Source organism: Oncorhynchus mykiss, chromosome 3, assembly GCF_013265735.2.
Source record: "Oncorhynchus mykiss isolate Arlee chromosome 3, USDA_OmykA_1.1, whole genome shotgun sequence".
NCBI classification, from domain to species: Eukaryota; Metazoa; Chordata; class Actinopteri; order Salmoniformes; family Salmonidae; genus Oncorhynchus; species Oncorhynchus mykiss.
In genome coordinates this window covers 56,346,477-56,366,683 of record NC_048567.1, presented here as the reverse complement: position 1 = coordinate 56,366,683, position 20,207 = coordinate 56,346,477, and the positions used below count along the sequence as shown (strand labels likewise).

Sequence of the window (20,207 nt, the reverse complement as noted above, 5' to 3'; positions counted from 1 at the left end):
AATGAATGAAATATTCTTATTAAATACTTTCTTTACATATTTTGTTGTCAGCTCATTCAACTCACACAAAAAGTATCAATGGAAATCAAATGTATCAACCCGTGGAGGTCTGGATTTGGAGTCTATATATGTGTGTATGTATATATGTATGACCTCCCTACAACGCCTGGGCATGCTCCTGATGAGGTGGTGGATGGTCTCCCGAGGGATCTCCTCCCAGACCTGGACTAAAGCATCCGCCAACTCCTGGACGGTCTGTGGTGCAACGTGGCGTTGGTGGATGGAGCGAGACATGATGTCCCAGATGTGCTCAATTGGATTCAGGTCTGGGGAACGGGCGGGCCAGTCCATAGCATCAATGCCTTCCTCTTGCAGGAACTGCTGACACACTCCAGCCACATGAGGTCAAGCATTGTCTTGCATTATGAGGAGCCCAGGGCCAACCGCACCAGCATATGGTCTCACAAGGGGTCGGAGGATCTCATCTCGGTACCTAATGGCAGTCAGGCTACCTCTGGCGAGCACATGGAGGGCTGTGCGGCTCCTCAAAGAAATGCCACCCCACACCATGACTGACCCACCGCCAAACCGGTCATGCTGGAGGATGTTGCAGGCAGCAGAACGTTCTCCACGGCGTCTCCAGACTGTCACGTCTGTCACATGTGCTCAGTGTGAACCTGCTTTCATCTGTGAAGAGCACAGGGCGCCAGTGGCGAATTTGCCAATCTTGGTGTTCTCTGGCAAATGCTAAACGTCCTGCACGGTGTTGGGCTGTAAGCCCAACCTTCACCTGTGGACGTCGGGCCCTCATACCACCCTCATGGAGTCTGTTTCTGACCGTTTGAGCAGACACATGCACATTTGTGGCCTGCTGGAGGTCATTTTGCAGGGCTCTGGCAGTGCTCCTCCTGCTCCTCCTTGCACAAAGGCGGAGGTAGCGGTCCTGCTGCTGGGTTGTTGCCCTCCTACGGCCTCCTGATGTACTGGCCTGTCTGCTGGGTTGTTGCCCTCCTACGGCCTCCTGATGTACTGGCCTGTCTCCTGGTAGCGCCTCCATGCTCTGGACACTACGCTGACAGACACAGCAAACCTTCTTGCCACAGCTCGCATTGATGTGTCATCCTGGATGAGCTGCACTACCTGAGCCACTTGTGTGGGTTGTAGACTCCGTCTCATGCTACCACGAGTGAAAGCACCGCCAGCATTCAAAAGTGACCAAAACATCAGCCAGGAAGCATAGGAACTGAGAAGTGGTCTGTGGTTATCACCTGCAGAACCACTCCTTTATTGGGGGTGTCTTGCTAATTGCCTATAATTTCCACCTGTTGTCTATTCCATTTGCACAACAGCATGTGAAAGTTATTGTCAATCAGTGTTGCTTCCTAAGTGGACAGTTTGATTTCACAGAAGTGTGATTGACTTGGAGTGACATTGTATTGTTTAAGTGTTCCCTTTATTTTTTTTAGCAGTAAAATATATATATATATATATATATATAAAAATAAATAAATCAATGTACCTTGTAAATGTAAATAAATGTACCTTGTAAATGACATAGAGCCTTTTAGTCACAGCGAAGATGAGATAGATGTTGTTCTCCGCCAGCTTCTCTCCCAACAGAGCCAGAGAGGGATAGTCCTGCAGACAGACAGATAGATATGCATGGAAGAGGATGTTAGAGCCATTTCAAGTTCATTAGTTTAGCTTCCAGCTCACACAGGGAAGGGAAGTCATTGCTCCTCTGATTCCAGTGTTGTCTTTACACGAGTCCCCTGACATTTCATTTTTCACCAGCAGAACGAAGTCAGAAGTGATTTAGACCTATTTATTTACAGCTCTGCACAAGAGCTGTGGATTGAGGAGCAAATCCTAACTTCCACTTAAGTCAAAGCTACACTATAGTCAAGGCATGACTGAGTGAAAATGTTTAAGCATTTAATAAGCAATCACTTTATCTCAATCAGATGAGATTTTTGTCTTCAGTAGCCTTAATCATTATGTACATACGAATCAATCAACAGTGAGATTTACAGTTGAAATGGCCCGTGAGGTTCACCAATTTTCCTGAAAAACACAGTGCTGTTCTGGGAAGCACCCATTCTTCCATCCCACATTCAGATGAGATGAGGGTAAACATACTTAGCCTGTTTGGGGATTACTCAAGCTGAGGATCCATTGGTGTTGAAGTCTGATTTGTGTTGGAGTACCTGCACTGAACTTAATGTGTTGAGCCGTAACATGACTATCGAGCCAAGAGCACGAAATGACACACAGCAGAACAGATCCGCAAATAAAACTAGAGGAAAACATTGCGATTCCAGGAGAATACAAAAACTTTAATTCACTTAATCCATGTTCATATCATTGAGTTGGATTGGTTGAAATGAGCATGATGTTTATTAGGTGTTTATTGCATTAGTTCTTCAGACTTCAAATAGTGCTAGCCATGTAAACAAACCGTGCAGAAAAATATCTAGTTGTTTATGTGATGCAGTCTCATCATACAAAATCCAAAACCTTAATTTCCAGAACAAAAAAAAGTAACATTTCTTTATGTCCCCTTAAGACTGCTGAGCTCTCACCCTAACTGCTGTCTAAATTAACTCCCAACTAAGTGAACTTCCCTGAGTTCATTAAAGCTTTTACCTACAGCACCCTATGGCTGTTCGTAGATAAGCAGCAGCAAAAAGACATGAAGTGAGTTCCCAATAAAGTCAGTTGGACCTCCACTAGGAACAGAGCCAGGCAGACTCAGGGAACTAGCATACCTCAGTTTACATTGCATTCCTCTTTACCTAAATTTAGCCTGGCTCTGGCCATCAAAGAATCAGACCAGCAGTTAAATGTTTTGTGTCTGGAAGGTTGAGTCATTTATGTTAACTTTACCTCAAAGCAATCCATCTGGACCAAGTCTATTCTTGAGAGCTGCTGCTTCAGTATGGAATTTTAGCCTAATAATATATTACACTGACAATGTGGATAAAAAATAACCATTTCAAATAGGTTACAAGGCATAGGGAGGTTTGACTGTACTCTATAATTGTGTGTGTGTTAAATAACATAGCTAATCATGTTGTATACTGCTGTACACACTTTCTATTCATATACTGTCCATACATACCATCATATACATACATATTGATATTTCGGACACTGACATTGTTCAGATATTTAAAAAAATATATATATTTACATGTGTGTATCGTTCAGTATTACTGCCCTGTTGGAGATAGGTGCAGAGAAATGCTTATGTTTCTGAGATAGCATCTGTAGAATACGTGTAAACTGGCTATAACATTTGATGTTATAGCCAAGATGTATTATAAGCTAGATCTATAGTTATTTTATAGTTCTAGAGTAACCATGTTACAGTTAGATGTTATAGCTCTAGAGTAACCATGTTAAAATGTTATTTTATAGCTCTAGAGTAACCATGTTACAGTTAGATGTTATAGCTCTAGAGTAGAGGTCGACCGATTAGGATTTTTCAACGCTGATACTGATCATTGGAGGACCAAAAAAAGCCGATACCGATTAAAATCGGCTGATTTATATATTTGTAATAATGACAATTACAACAACACTGAATGAAAACTTATTTTAACTTAATATAATACATCAATAAAATCAATTTAGTCTCAAATAAATTATGAAACATGTTCAATTTGGTTTAAATAAGTGTTGGAGAAGAAAGTAAAAGAGCAATATGTGCCATGTAAACAAAGCTAACGTTTAAGTTCCTCAGTTCTCAGAACATGCTGGTGGAAAGCTGGTGGTTCCTCTTAACATGAGTCTTCAATATTTCCAGGGAAGAAGTTTTAGGTTGTAGTTATTATAGGACTATTTCTCTCTATACCATTTGTATATCATATACCTTTGGCTATTGGATGTTCTAATAGGTACTTTAGTAATGCCAGCGTAATCTCAGGAGTTGATAGGCTTGAAGTCATAAACAACGCAGTGCTTGAAGCACAGCAAAGAGCTGCTGGCAAATGCAGGAAAGTGCTGTTTGAATGAATGCCTACGAGCCTGCTGCTGCCTACCACCACTCAGTCAGACTGCTCTATCAAATCATAGACTTAATTATAACATAATAACACACAGCAATATGAGCCTTAGGTCATTAATATGGTCAAACCCGGAAACTATAATTTCGAAAATAAAACGTTTATTCTTTCAGTGAAAAATGGAACCGTTCCGTATTTTATCTAACGGGTGGCAAACCTAAGTCTAAATATTGCTGTTACATTGCACAACCTTCAATGTTGTCACAATTATGGCAAATTAATTACGGTCTTTGTTAGGAATAAATGGTCTTCACACAGTTCACCATGAGCCAGGCGGCCCAAACTGCTGCATATATCGAGACTTGCCAGAACGCAAGAGAAGTGACACAATTTCCCTAGTTAAAATAAATTCATGTTAGCAGGCAATATTAACGAAATATGCAGGTTTTAAAAAATATACTTATGTATTGATTTTAAGAAACCTCCCTGGGATAGGCTGGGCCAATAGCCAGGGAAAATGCAGAGCGCCAAATTCAAATAAAATACTATAAAAATCGAACTTTCATTAAATCACACATGTATCAAATTAAAGCTACACGTTGTGAATCCAGCCAACATGTCAGATTTCAAAAAGGCTTTTCGGTGAAAGCATAAGATGCTATTATCTGATGATAGCACAACAGTAAACAGAGAGAGTAGCATATTTCAACCCTGCAGGTGCAACACAAAACACAGAAATAAAATATAAAGCATGCCTTACCTTTGACGAGCTTCTTTTGTTGGCACTCCAATATGTCCCATAAACATCACAAATGGTCCTTTTGTTCGATTAATTCCGTCGATATATATCCGAAATGTCAATTTATTTGGCGCACTTGATCCAGAAAAACACAGCTTCCAATTTGCGCAACGTCACTACAAAATATCTCAAAAGTTTCCTGTAAACTTTGCCAAAACATTTCAGACTACTTTTGATATTTTTTAAATGTTAATCAATCAAATTGAAGACAGGACTATGTGTTCAATACAGGAAGACAAACTGACGCTACTTTGAGTCATGCGCCTCTGCTAGTGACTGGAACGAAAATCGCTGAAGCTGTAGACTTATATTTCCCTCACTAACTTTAAACATCAGCAATCTGAGCAGCTAACCGATCGCTGCAGCTTTTATTTTTTTAATGTTTTTTATTTCACCTTTATTTAACCAGGTAGGCTAGTTGAGAACAAGTTCTCATTTACAACTGCGACCTGGCCAAGATAAAGCATAGCAGTGTGAACAGACAGCAACACAGAGTTACACATGGAGTAAACAATAAACAAGTCAATAACACAGAAAAAAAGAAAAAGTCTATATACATTGTGTGCAAAAGGCATGAGGAGGTAGGCGAATAATTACAATTTAGCAGATTAACACTGGAGTGATAAATGATCAGATGGTCATGTGCAGGTAGAGATACTGGTGTGCAAAAGAGCAGAAAAGTAAATAAAAACAGTATGGGGATGAGGTACGTAAATTGGGTGGGCTATTTACCGATGGACTATGTACAGCTGCAGCGATCGGTTAGCTGCTCAGATAGCAGATGTTTAAATTTGGTGAGGGAGATAAAGTCTCCAACTTCAGAGATTTTTGCAATTCGTTCCAGTCGCAGGCAGCAGAGAACTTGAAGGAAAGGCGGCCAAATGAGGTGTTGGCTTTAGGGATGATCAGTGAGATACACCTGCTGGAGCGCGTGCTACGGGTGGGTGTTGCCATCGTGACCAGTGAACTGAGATAAGGCGGAGCTTTACCTAGCATGGACTTGTAGATGACCTGGAGCCAGTGGGTCTGGCGACAAATATGTAGCGAGGGCCAGCCGACTAGAGCATACATGTCGCAGCCGTGGGTGGTATAAGGTGCTTTAGTAACAAAGCGGATGGCACTGTGATAAACTGCATCCAGTTTGCTGAGTAGAGTATTGAAAGCCATTTTGTAGATGACGTCGCCGAAGACGAGGATCGGTAGGATAGTCAGTTTTACTAGGGTAAGTTTGGCGGCGTGAGTGAAGGAGGCTTTGTTGCGAAATAGAAAGCCGATTCTAGATTTGGATTGGAGATGTTTGATATGAGTCTGGAAGGAGAGTTTACAGTCTAGCCAGACGCCTGGGTACTTATAGATGTCCACATATTCTAGGTCGGAACCATCCAGGGTGGTGATGGTGTACCTTGAGCGTGGCTGAGGTGCACCCGTGACCGGCTTGGAAACCAGATTGCACAGCGGAGAAGGTACGGTGGGATTCGAGATGGTCAGTGATCTGTTTGTTGACTTGGCTTTCGAAGACCTTAGATAGGCAGGGCAGGATGGATATAGGTCTGTAACAGTTTGGGTCCAGGGTGTCTTCCCCTTTGAAGAGGGGGATGACTGCAGCAGCTTTCCAGTCCTTGGGGATCTCAGACAGGCTGGTAATTTTATTTTATTTTATTTTACCTTTATTTAACCAGGTAGGCAAGTTGAGAACAAGTTCTCATTTACAATTGCGACCTGGCCAAGATAAAGCAAAGCAGTTCGACAGATACAACAACACAGAGTTACACATGGAGTAAAACAAACATACAGTCAATAATAAAGTATAAACAAGTCTATATACAATGTGAGCAAATGAGGTGAGAAGGGAGGTAAAGGCAAAAAAGGCCTTGGTGTCAAGGTAAATACAATATAGCAAGTAAAACACTGGAATGGTAGTTTTGCAATGGAAGAATGTGCAAAGTAGAAATAAAAATAATGGGGTGCAAAGGAGCAAAATAAATAAATAAATTAAATACAGTTGGGAAAGAGGTAGTTGATAGGGCTAAATTATAGGTGGGCTATGTACAGGTGCAGTAATCTGTGAGCTGCTCTGACAGTTGGTGCTTAAAGCTAGTGAGGGAGAGTGAGGGTTTCCAGTTTCAGAGATTTTTGTAGTTCGTTCCAGTCATTGGCAGCAGAGAACTGGAAAGAGAGGCGGCCAAAGAAAGAATTGGTTTTGGTGGTGACTAGAGAGATATACCTGCTGGAGCGTGTGCTACAGGTGGGAGATGCTATGGTGACCAGCGAGCTGAGATAAGGGGGGACTTTACCTAGCAGGGTCTTGTAGATGACATGGAGCCAGTGGGTTTGGCGACGAGTATGAAGCGAGGGCCAGCCAACGAGAGCGTACAGGTCGCAATGGTGGGTAGTATATGGGGCTTTGGTGACAAAACGGATTGCACTGTGATAGACTGCATCCAATTTGTTGAGTAGGGTATTGGAGGCTATTTTGTAAATTACATCGCCAAAGTCGAGGATTGGTAGGATGGTCAGTTTTACAAGGGTATGTTTGGCAGCATGAGTGAAGGATGCTTTGTTCCGAAATAGGAAGCCAATTCTAGATTTAACTTTGGATTGGAGATGTTTGATATGGGTCTGGAAGGAGAGTTTACAGTCTAACCAGACACCTAAGTATTTGTAGTTGTCCACGTATTCTAAGTCAGAGCCGTCCAGAGTAGTGATGTTGGACAGGCGGGTAGGTGCAGGTAGCGATCGGTTGAAGAGCATGCATTTAGTTTTACTTGTATTTAAGAGCAATTGGAGGCCACGGAAGGAGAGTTGTATGGCATTGAAGCTTGCCTGGAGGGTTGTTAACACAGTGTCCAAAGAAGGGCCGGAAGTATACAGAATGGTGTCGTCTGCATAGAGGTGGATCAGAGACTCACCAGCAGCAAGAGCGACCTCATTGATGTATACAGAGAAGAGAGTCGGTCCAAGAATTGAACCCTGTGGCACCCCCATAGAGACTGCCAGAGGTCCGGACAACAGATTTGACACACTGAACTCTATCAGAGAAGTAGTTGGTGAACCAGGCGAGGCAATCATTTGAGAAACCAAGGCTGTTGAGTCTGCCGATGAGGATGTGGTGATTGACAGAGTCGAAAGCCTTGGCCAGATCAATGAATACGGCTGCACAGTAATGTTTCTTATCGATGGCGGTTAAGATATCGTTTAGGACCTTGAGCGTGGCTGAGGTGCACCCATGACCAGCTCTGAAACCAGATTGCTTAGCAGAGAAGGTATGGTGAGATTCAAAATGGTCGGTAATCTGTTCGGTAATAGGGGTTGCGACAATGGCGGCGGAGGGGGTGGAGCTGTTGGCCGAGGTTGGAGTAGCCAGGAGGAAGGCATGGCCAGTCGTTGAGAAATGCTTGTTGAAGTTTTCGATTATCACGAATTTATCGGTGGTGACCTTGTTACCTAGCCTCAGTGCAGTCGGCAGCTGGGAGGAGGTGCTCTTGTTCTGCATGGACTTTACAGTGTCCCAGAACTTTTTGGAGTTAGAGCTACAGGATGCAAATTTCTGCTTGAAAAAGCTGGCCTTTGCTTTCCTGACTGACTGCGTGTATTGGTTCCTGACTTCCTTGAACAGTTGCATATCGCGGAGACTATTCGATGCTATTGCAGTCCACCACAGAATGTTTTTGTGCTGGTCGAGGGCAGTCAGTTCTGGAGTGAACCAGGGGCTATATCTGTTCTTAGTTCTGACTTTTTTGAACGGAGCATGCTTATCTAAGATGGTGAGGAAGTTACTTTTAAAGAATGACCAGGCATCCTCAACTGACGGGATGAGGTCAATATCCTTCCAGGATACCAGGGCCAGGTCGATTAGAAAGGCCTGCTCGCAGAAGTGTTTTAGGGAGCGTTTGACAGTGATTAGGGGTGGTCGTTTGACTGCGGACCCGTAGCGGATACAGGCAATGAGGCAGTGATCGCCGAGATCCTGATTGAAGACAGCGGAGGTGTATTTGGAGGGCCAGTTGATCAGGATAACATCTATGAGGGTGCCCTTGTTGGGAGCTGAGGGGGGTCGGTAGCAGGCGGCAACAGTGAGAGAGACTTATTTCTGGAGAGATTCATTTTTTAAATTAGAAGTTCGAACTGTTTGGGTATGGACCTGGAAAGTATGACATTACTTTGTAGGCTAACTCCTCCCCCTTTGGCAGTTCTATCTTGACGGAAAGTATTATAGTTGGGTATGGAAATCTCAGAATTTTTGGTGGCCTTTCTAAGCCAGGATTCAGACACAGCAAGGACATCAGGGTTGGCAGAGTGTGCTAAAGCAGTGAGTAAAACAAACTTAGGGAGGAGGCTTCTGATATTGACATGCATGAAACCAAGGCTTTTTCGATCACAGAAGTCAACAAATGAGGGTGCCTGGGGACATGCAGGGCCTGGGTTTACCTCCACATCACCCGCGGAACAGAGGAGGAGTAGGATGAGGGTGTGGCTAAAGGCTATCAAAACTGGTCGCCTAGAGCGTTGGGGACAAAGAATAAAAGGAGCAGATTTCTGGGCGTGGTAGAATATATTCAGGGCATAATGCGCAGACATGGGTATGGTGGGGTGCGGGTACAGCGGAGGTAAGCCTGGACATGCTGGTTGTAATGGGTGAGGTCACCGCATGTTTTGGAGTTGGGACAAAGGAGGTATCAGGAGGTATGAAGAGTGGAACTAGGGGGTCCATTGTAAACTAAAACAATGATAACTAACCTGAACAACAGTATACAAGGCTTATTGACATTTGAGAGAGACATATTGCGAGGCATAAAGTAATTGCAGGTGTTGATTGGGAGAGCTAGCTAAAACAACAGGTGAGACAACAACAGCAGGTAAAATGGCGATGACTAGGCAGAGAGGGTCGGATTAACTACACACAGAGCCTTAGTTCGCGGCTGGGGCCGACAGATACAAAAATAAATAAACAGAATGTAGTACCGTGATTAATGGACAGTCCAGCAGGCATCAGCTATGTAGCCAAGTGATCATAGTGTCCAGGGGGCAGCAGTAGATGGAACAGGGGAGCCGCCACTACGCTAGCGACACGCCGTTTAAAGTTAGTAGCACTGGGCTAGTAGGAGCGTCTGCTCCGACGGAGGCCGGATGAAGGCACAGCGGATGGAGTATTCGTCGGCAGACCAGTCTTGATGTCTCCACCCCCATGCTTCACAGTAGGTATGGTGTTCTTTGGATGCAACTCAGCATTCTTTGTCCTCCAAACACGATGAGTTATCATCAAAAAGTTCTATTTTGGTTTCATCTGACCATATGACATTCTCCCAATCTTCTTCTGGATCTTCCAAATGCTCTCTAGCAAACTTCAGACGGGCCTGGACATGTACTGGCTTAAGCATGGGGACACGTCTGGCACTGCAGGATTTGAGTCCCTGGCGGCGTAGTGTGTTACTGACGGTAGGCTTTGTTAATTTGGTCCCAGCTCTCTGCAGGTCATTCACGAGGTCCCCCCGTGTGGTTCTGGGATTTTTGGTCACCGTTCTTGTGATCATTTTGACCCCACGGGGTGAGATCTTGCGTGGAGCCCCAGATCGAGGGAGATTATCAGTGGTCTTGTATGTCTTCCATTTCCTAATAATTGCTCCCACAGTTGATTTCTTCAAACCAAGCTGCTTACCTATTGCAGATTCAGTCTTCCCAGCCTGGTGCAGGTCTACAATTTTGTTTCTGGTGTCATTTGACAGCTCTTTGGTCTTGGCCATAGTGGAGTTTGGAGTGTGACTGTTTGAGGTTGTGGACAGGTGTCTTTTATACTGATAACAAGTTCAAACAGGTGCCATTAATACAGGTAACGAGTGGAGGACAGAGGAGCCTCTTAAAGAAGAAGTTACAGGTCTGTGAGAGCCAGAAATCTTGCTTGTTTGTAGGTGACTAAATACTTATTTTCCACCATAATTTGCAAATAAATTCATAAAAAAACATACAATGTGATTTTCTGGATTTTTTTCTCTCATTTTGTCTGTCATAGTTGAAGTGTACCCATGATGAAAAGTACAGGCCTCTCATCTTTTTAAGTGGGAGAACTTGCACAATTGGTGGCTGACTAAATACTTTTTTGCCCCACTGTACATAGTCCATCTGTAAATAGCCCACCCAATCTACCTACCTCCTCCCCATATTGTTTTATTTACTTTTCTGCTCTTTTGCACACCAGTATCTCTACTTGCACATCATCATCTGCTCATTTATCACTCCAGTGTTAACTTCTTGGTGACAGATGGCAGTATTTTCATGTACAGATGAAATGCATGCCCAAATTCAACTGCCTGCTACTCATCCCCAGAAGATAAGATATGCATACTATTCATAGATTTGGATAGAACACTGAAGTTTCTAAAACTGTTTGAATCATGTCTGTGAGTATAACAGAACTTATTTAGCAGGCAAAACCCAGAGGACAAACTATTCAGATTTTGTTTAGGTCACTCTTCAAATGGGTTTTCATTGGGAATCCAGATTTCTAAGGGACCTTCTTGCAGTCCCTATCGCTTCCATCTTGAATGAGGTTCACTTGAAGTATACTGTTAGATAGCATGCTTTCTGGTCACATGCCTCTACAGTTTGTTTTACTCCTGTATTGAACACAGATCATCCCGTCTTCAATTTTATTGATTATTTACGTTAAAAATACCTAAAGTTGTATTCCCAAAGTAGTTTGAAATGTTTTGGCAAAGTTTACAGGTAACTTTTGAGATATTTTTTTGTCCCGTTGCTCAAGTTGGAACCTGTGTTTTTCTGGATCAAACGAGCCAAATAAATTGACATTTTGGATATATAATGGAATTAATCGAACAAAAGCACCATTTGTGATGTTTATGGGACATATTGGAGTGCCAACAAAAGAAGCTTGTCAAAGGTAAGGCATGAATTATATTTTTATTTCTGCATTTTGTGTCGTGCCTGCAGGGTTGAAATATGCTTTCTCTCTCTGTTTACGGAGGTGCTATCCTCAGATAATAGCATCGTTTGCTTTCGCCGTAAAGCCTTTTTGAAATCTGACCGGTTGGCTGGATTCACAACAAGTGTAGCTTTAATTTGCGATCTTGCATGTATGATTTCATAAAAGTTAGATTTTTATAGTAATTTATTTGAATTTGGCGCTCTGCATTTTCCCTGGCTTTTGGCCAGGTGGGACGCTAGCATCCCACATATCCCAGAGGTTAATCTGCTAAATTGTCATTATTTCGCTACTATGGCCTATTTATTGCCTACCTCCTCACGCCATTTGCACACACTGTATATAGACTTTTTTTCTAATGTGTTATTGACTGTACGCTTGTTTATTCCATGAGTAACTCTTGTTGTTGTTTGTGTCGCACTGCTTTGCTTTAAGTTGGCCAGGTTGCAGTTGTAAATGAGAACATGTTCTCAACGAGCTTACCTGGATAAATAAATCAGCTGTGCAGTCATATCCTGGGATTCATCAAATTTCAGCGAAAAGCACTGTGATAAATCCTTGAGCACTTGTTGATTCACGTTATCCGATAAAGACTCTACCCTTCTTGTCACAGTGGCTGGGCCAAGTGGTTAATAATAAATAAATAAATAGGTGTCCCACTTCAGATAGCATTTTTTTATGTCCTCTTTGTTTTTGAATTCTTTGAATAACGTCTCGGCGGCAACCACCATTGACTCCTTGTATAGCGCTCCATCAGTGAACAGTTTATGTTTAGCCAAGAGATGGCTGACACGGAAGGAAGGCTCTGTTGCAGCCTTATTTTAAGCTGTCGGTTTGGTAAAAAGCGACTGCTGTGCTTTCAATAGACTTGAGCTGGTCAATTTTCTTTGAACGAAGCATGCTCTTTAGCGGGTAAGTTTCTTTGAACTTGGGGTGGATGGCGTTGTGGTGCAGGCAAATCCTTTTGTCCTTAACTACGATGAACAGAAAATCGTGTTCCCATTCTAAATTAATGGGATTTCGTTAGCTTGATAGCATAACAACAAGCGCCTGAGCTAGTTAAGGCGGAAGTCAGGGATTTCATTTGTCAGACATCAAACCTAAAAAATGTAATTGATTGGCCAGATATACCCCTCCTCCGCACCTCGACCACCATAACTACACATAGGGCTCACACATGGCACATTTTAAATTAAATTCATAAATAATAAAAATATTGACATTAGATTTTTTTCCCCCTCTGATTTTGAAAACTCCTCGCGATCGACTTGGAATGCTTCTAAGATCATCTTGTCGACCGAGATGGACTGGTTGGCGACTCCTGCTCTAGAGATATAACATCATTGTAACATGGTTACTCTAGAGCAGTGGTCGCCAAACCGGTCGATCGCGGTCGACAAGTTGATCTTCAAGGTATTCCTAGTCGATCACCAAATATTTCTGTAGAAAAGCCAACGAACGATAAAGGCTTACACTCCTTTTTAAATCGTGTTGAGCTGTTGCCAGTAGGTGCACTTGATTCAAAAGTCCTGCGCACCGGGTAAGCAAAATGTTCCCATGAGACAAACTCCGCCTACCCGGCGGACCGGCAAATCTGTGACTAAATCGAGTGCACCTACTCTGCTGCCCGTCAGATAGCTCAAATCACCATGGCTACAGAGCTTCCATGACACGAACCCAAACTGGCTGCACGTGTGCGCCATCGTGCATACATTTTCTCCCCCCCACACCAACCGCGATCACGACACGCAGGTTAAAATATCAAAACAGACCGAACCAATTACATTAGGCGACAGGTTTAAACATTGAACATTGATGGCAATTTAGCTAGCTAGCTTGCACTTGCCCAGCTATTTTGTCCTATTTAGATAGCTTGCTGTTGCTAGCTAATTTGTCCTGGGATATAAACATTGAGTTGTTATTTTACCTGAAATGCACAAGGTCCTCTACTCCGACAACTAATCCACACATAAAAACGGTGAACTGAATCACTTCTAGTCATATCTCCTCCTTCCAGGCTTTTTCTTCACTTGACTTTATATTGCGTTGGGCAACTTTCATGAATTAGGTGCATTTCCAACACAACCTCGTTCGTCTTTCAGTGGGTACCAGCTTCTGTAAACCAATGAGGAGATGGGAGAGGCAGGAGTTGCAGCGCGATCTGCGTCACAAATAGAACTGACTTCTATTTTAGCCCTTGGCAACGCAGACCCTCGTTGGCGTGCGCAAGCAGTGTGGGTGCAAAAATGTAATAATAGATTTCTAAATTTATTTTGCAACGCTTGTGCACGCGACGCGAGGGGTGTAGTCAAGCCTGTGACCCTGACCACAGCCAAGTTTAACAGGCTACTAGCCTACGTAAGATTTAGTAACTAATTAAAACCATGACCACAGAGAGATTGTCAACGAATACAGCAAAGAGCTGCTGTTTTTATGTGTGTTTAAATGTATATATTTGTTTACATTTATATTCAGCATGTCACTGTTTTTATTCAAAACTATTACAAAAAGGCACTTCTCCATAGTTCCGCTCGAGCTGCAGCTGCAATAAATGAGTAGCCAAGTATCAATAGCATTGCATTTTATTATTATTAAAAGCTTGTCGTCTCGATTTTAATATGAAAGAATATTTAACTTTCTCCGGTCATAGGAACAACATGAATTTGTGCATGAGGCAGATGCGGTGCGACTTGAGTTTCGCCATCAGGTGGAAGACAGTGTCCTCTTTCTCTGGTCAGTCTCACCGGAGAAAAGCATTCCAAGTCAGAAATTTGGGCATCTTTCTAGAGCTCCGACTTTTTGACCTGAATAACACTGACGTCGTCATTTGACCTCGTTGCAGGTACCATCATTCCAGTAAAATAAAAAAGAGAAATATTAAAATTCATGCTCCACAGTGCCTCAAGTGCTAAACCAACCGATCTATTCTGTTATCAAAGCTTGAGTTTTGAAATATAATATGGTCTGATGAACAATATTGGCAGGCCGATCATATAACCAATATGCTGTGATAATGTATTAGGCCTACTGCCCAAACCTCATTCCTACAAAACTGTTTGTGTGAGGTTAAATGTAAAAAATTCTGAGGAGTGGATCTCAGCTTGCTTTTTGACTGCGAAAGTCATCTTGACTCAGAAAAGGTTGGTGACCACTGCTCTAGGGTAACCATGCTACAATGACGTTACAGCTCTAGGGTAACCATGCTAAAATGACGTTACAGCTCTAGGGTAACCATGCTACAAGGAAGTTACAGCTCTAGGGTAACCATGTTACAATGACGTTACAGCTCTAGGGTAACCATGTTACAATGACGTTACAGCTCTAGGGTAACCATGTTACAATGACGTTACAGCTCTACAGTAATGTTATAGCTCTATAGAAACCATGCCTTATCTTACCATCTTGGTGGAGCCGCTGTATTCGTTCTTCTCATTCATGTGGCACTCCCCATCATGGGGCTGGACCAGGCCTCCCAGTTTACCGTCCAAGGCCAGGTGAGGCACATCGTCTGTGGCAAACACCAGCAGGTGGAAGGCCTCCTTCCTCCAACCTATCCTCTCCTGCACAAGGGAAGAGATGGTCACTTTACTGAAAGTTTTAGAGACACCTAACTGAGGTGTAAATTAAAGCAAATTTATGCTTGAGCCGTAAAATCAAGCTCCGTATCGGGTCGCTGTGCGCCTCTAAAATTCTGTAACAATGCGGAGGGCTCCGTATCGACATGATTGGTTGATGGTAGGTGGGGGCAACTTCCTTCACAATAGCTCTGCCCTGGTAAGCGCAAGTAGTATTAAAGCCCTGACGTCTGCGTTGCAGTAAATCCTGAATGGCCAGTGCAGATGGCGGATTGACCATGAAGCGCCTTTTAGTCTCCTCCAGTTTACAGTAGGCAATTATTATTATTAAAGTTTTTAACTAGGCAAGTCAGTTAAGAACAAATTCTTATTTACAATGACAGCCTAGGAACAGTGGGTTAACTGCCTTGTTCAGGGGCAGAACAACAGATTTGTACCTTGTCAGCTCGAGGATTCGATCTAGCAACCTTCCGTTGGCCCAATGCTCTAACCACTAGGCTACCTGCCGCCCTATGTAGTTTTGTACTTTCGTAAATGCACAGGGGATCAGTCCATGAAATCAAAACAGAAATACAGGCTTGATAAGAACAAAAAGAGACAAGTTCATTCTAACTGACCATTGATAGAAATTGATTTAAGATATAACTGTACTATAAAGCCTTTATAAAAGTGTTTGTAAAATATTTTATGTAAAAAGAGCTTGGCACGACACAGCTGACATAAAAGATCCCAGATATGTTCCATATGCACAAAAAGCGTATTTCTCGCAAGTTTTGTGCACAAATGTTTACCATCCTTGTTAGTGAGAATGTCTCCTTTGCCAAGATAATCCAGCCACCAGACAGGCATGATCATTACACAGGTGCACCTTGTGCTTGGGGACAATAAAAGCAACTAAAATTTGCTGTTTGTTTTGTCACAATGCCACAGATGTCTCATTTTTTGAGGGATCGTGTATTTGGCATGCTGACTGCAGGAATGTCCACCAGAGCTGCTGTCACATAATTTAATGTGCATTTCTCTACCATAAGCCGCCTCCACTGTCATTTTAGAGAATTTGGCAGTACGTCCAACCGGCCTCACAAAACGCAGACTACGTGTAACCACGCCAGCCCAAAACCTCCACATCCGGCTTCTTCACCTGCGGGTCATCTAAGACCAGCCACCCAGACAGGTGATGAAACAGTGAGCATGCACAACCAACGAATTTCTACACAAACTGTCAGAAACCATCTCAGGGAAGCTCATCTGCGCGCTCGTCGTTCTCACCAGGGTCTTGACCGGACTGCAGTTCGCTTCATAACCAAATTCAGTGGGCAAATGCTCACCTTTGATGGCCACTGGCACGCTGGAGAAGTGTGCTCTCCACCGATGAATCCTAGTTTCAATGGTACTGGGCAAATGGCAGACGTGTGGGCGAGTGGTTTGCTTAGGTCAGCATTATGAACAGAGTGCCCCATGGTGGCGGTGGGGTTACTGTATGGGCAGGCATAAGCTACGGACAACAAACAATTGCATTTTATTGATGGCAATTTGAACACACATATACCCCGTTACGAGTTCCTGAGGACGATTGTCGTGCCATTCATTTGCCACCATCACCTCATGTTGAAGGATGATAACGCATGGCTCCATGTCGCAAGGATCTGCACACGATTCCTGGAAGTTGAAAATGTCCCAGTTCTTCCATGGCCTGCATACTCAGACTTGTCACCTATTGAGCATGTTTGGGATCCTCTGGATTGATGTGTATGACAGCTTATTCCAGTGCCCCCTAATATCCAGCAACTTCACACAGCCATTGAAGAGGAGTGGGAAAACATTCCACAATCAACAACATGATCAATTCAATGTGAAGGAGATGTGTCTTGCTGCATGAGGCAAATGGTGGTCACAACAGATTGAGTCTGAACAGAAACGGACTGGTTTTCTGATCCACTCCCCTACGGTCACCTTCTTGGAAATGGGCGGACCAAGGCGTAGCATGAGTATTGTTCCACATATTTATTTAAGTCAAACTAACAAAACAAAATAACAAAACTACAAAGACAGTGAGGACGTGGTGCCCAAACACACTAACAATCAATATCCCACAAAACACAGGTGGGGAAAATAGCTACCTAAATATGATCCCCAATCAGAGGCAACGATAAACATCTGCCTCTAATTGTGAACCACATTAGCACCTACATAGAAATACATATACTAGATCACCCCCTGACCTACTACACCATAGAGAACCAAGGGCTCTCTATGGTCAGGGCGTGACAGTACACCCCCCCCCAAAGGTGCAGACTTTGGCCGCAAAACCTGAAACCAAATGGGGAGGGTAGGGGGGGGGGGGGGGGATTAGTGTCGGTGGCGGCTCCGGTGCAGGTCATAGCCGCCGCCCAGACCCCGGATCCGGCCATCGCGCCGGGCTGAATGCCATGCCTGGACTGGGCATCGGCGAAAAGGAGGGCTCCGGCCATGGAGCTGGGTTGGACGCCGTGCCTGGACTGGGCAGCGGTGCAGAGGAAGACTCCTACCATGGAGCGGGACTGGACGCCGTGCCTGGACTGGACGCCTTGCCTGGAGGCACCGGACTGTGAATGCGCACTAGAGGCCTAGTCCGTGGAGCTGGTAGAGGTGGCACCGGACTGGTGACACTTCAGGGCGAGTGCGAGGAGGAGGCACAGGACATACCGGACTGGGGACACGCACTTCAGGGCGAGTGCAAGGAGGAGGCACAGGACATACCGGACTGGGGAGACGCACTGGGGGCCAGAAGGATGGAGCCAGCCCAAGTTGCACCAGACTGCTAACCGGATCCTCTGGTCTGATGTTGAGAAGAAGACACTTGCACAACATCTCTCTCTTCCCTAACTTCCCCAATGCCTCCCTGACCGTCTCTGGCACTTCAGGGCGAGTGCAGGAAGCAGGCACAGGACGTACCGGACTGGGGAGGCGCACTGGAGGCCAGATGCGTGGAGCCGGCCCAGGTGTCACCGGACTGATGACATGCTCCTCCAAACGCCTGCGTTGCCGCATACTCCTAGCCAACTCCATTCTCCGGTGTCCCTCCTCACACTGTTCCATTGACTCCCAGGAGGGCTCTGGTACTCTCCTTGGGTCGACCGACCACCTCTCTATCACCTCCCAGATGTTTTCTGGCTCGTCCCTGTGCTCAGTCGCCAGCTCCATGTGCCCCCCCCAAACAAATCTTAGGGTTTCTGTGGCCGCGGTCCCCGGCGTCGTCACCGTCGTCCTTCTTGCGTCCTCTGCGACTCCTGCCACGGAAGGGTCTCCTGTCCTTCCATGATTTCTTCCCAGGTCCAACTTATTTTTCCCATCGTTGCACGCTGCTTGGTCCTTGTTTGGTGAGATATTCTGTCACGTTCTTGGAAATGAGCAGACCAAGGCGCAGCATGAGTATAGTTTCACTTAAATAAATATGTGGAACTAACAAAACAAAATAACAAAACTACAAAGACCATGAGGATGTAGTACACTAACAATCAATATCCCACAAAACACAGGTGGGGAAATAGCTACCTAAATATGATCCCCAATCAGAGGCAACGATAAACAGCTGCCTCTAATTGGGAACCACATTAGCACCAACATAGAAATAAATATACTAGATCACCCCCTAGTCACGCCCTGACCTACTACACCATAGAGAACCAAGGGCTCTCTATAGTCAGGGCGTGACACCTACCTTTTATTTTTAAGGTATCTTTGACCAACAGATATCTGTATTCCCAGTCATGTGAAATCCATAGATTAGGGCCTTATGAATTAATTTCAATAGACTGATTTCCTTATATTAACTAAGCTCAGTAAAATGTTTGAAATTTTTGCATGTTGTGTTTATATATTTTTTCAATGTAGTAGGGAGTTGTAGTTGCCAACAGGCCAATATTGTACATAGTTTAGCGCAGAAAACGTGGTAATTAACTGCAATGACTATAATACATTGCGCGCACGCTTACTTGTCCGGTCTGTGGTATGTGTGGAGCAGACAAGGAGACCTACCTCGTTGACTGAAACAGAGAGAAGTGAGAACATGCAAGAGGGATAGAAAGCATACCTGAAAATACATGTCCTAAGTGATTATTCAGCAGTCAGAAAAGTATGCCTTAATTACATTGAAGAACTACTAAAATAGTGATTTTGTCAGAGAGCATAGACAGCACCTGTACAGAGAAGAGATTACTTGGTCATCAAGTAAAATAAATATTTTATTTAAAGCATTGTGAATAAATTAAGCAGCAATGGGCAGTCACAACCATCATGGGACTAATTTTTTATTCTGTGTTACAGCATTCAACCCACATAATGCATTTAATGTCTAACTGAAACCGACCTCAAAATGCACTAATCGCTCTGCACTACTAGCTGTAAAGAGTAGTTCCTGCCCCTATAAAACACTATCACTTCATCATTATTATTATTACGAGGAAAGGAAACTATCACTTTCCACAAGCTTGACAACCACATACATCAACAAGGAGAGTAGCAGGTGTTTTATCCAGAACAAGGTCATTATCAATGGAAAGCAGAGGTCAGAAAAAGTGTAACAGCAAAGTTAACATAGTGCTGAGTAATAGCATAACACTAAACACACCTGACCTTTCACCCATGTTTAGACATAAAAAGGCATCCATTTGTGATGCCCAGCCCAGTATATTCCCAAACTGTCCCTCATACCATCATGGTCACCTAATCATCCCCAGCTTACAATTGGCTCATTCATCCCCCTCCTCTCCCCTGTGACTATTCCCCAGGTCGTTGCTGTAAATGAGAACGTGTTCTCAGTCAACTTACCTGGTAAAATAAATACAAATATTATGTGCCACAGTACACAATAGAAAGAGATGTGGGTTGGCAGTTGGCATACAGGGCCC

General features: G+C 43.8%; 1 protein-coding gene across 1 annotated transcript in view; it reads right to left on the bottom strand.

The window, feature by feature from the left end:
* Nucleotides 1-20,207, bottom strand: part of itgb5 (integrin, beta 5) — a 96,899-nt gene that overhangs the window by 68,243 nt on the left and 8,449 nt on the right. The window contains exons 6-7 of the mRNA XM_036974695.1: nucleotides 15,142-15,303; nucleotides 1,543-1,638 (exon numbers count right to left, since the gene is read on the bottom strand). Coding sequence (XP_036830590.1) covers nucleotides 1,543-1,638; nucleotides 15,142-15,303 — 258 coding nt within the window. The remainder of the gene's footprint in view (nucleotides 1-1,542; nucleotides 1,639-15,141; nucleotides 15,304-20,207) is intronic.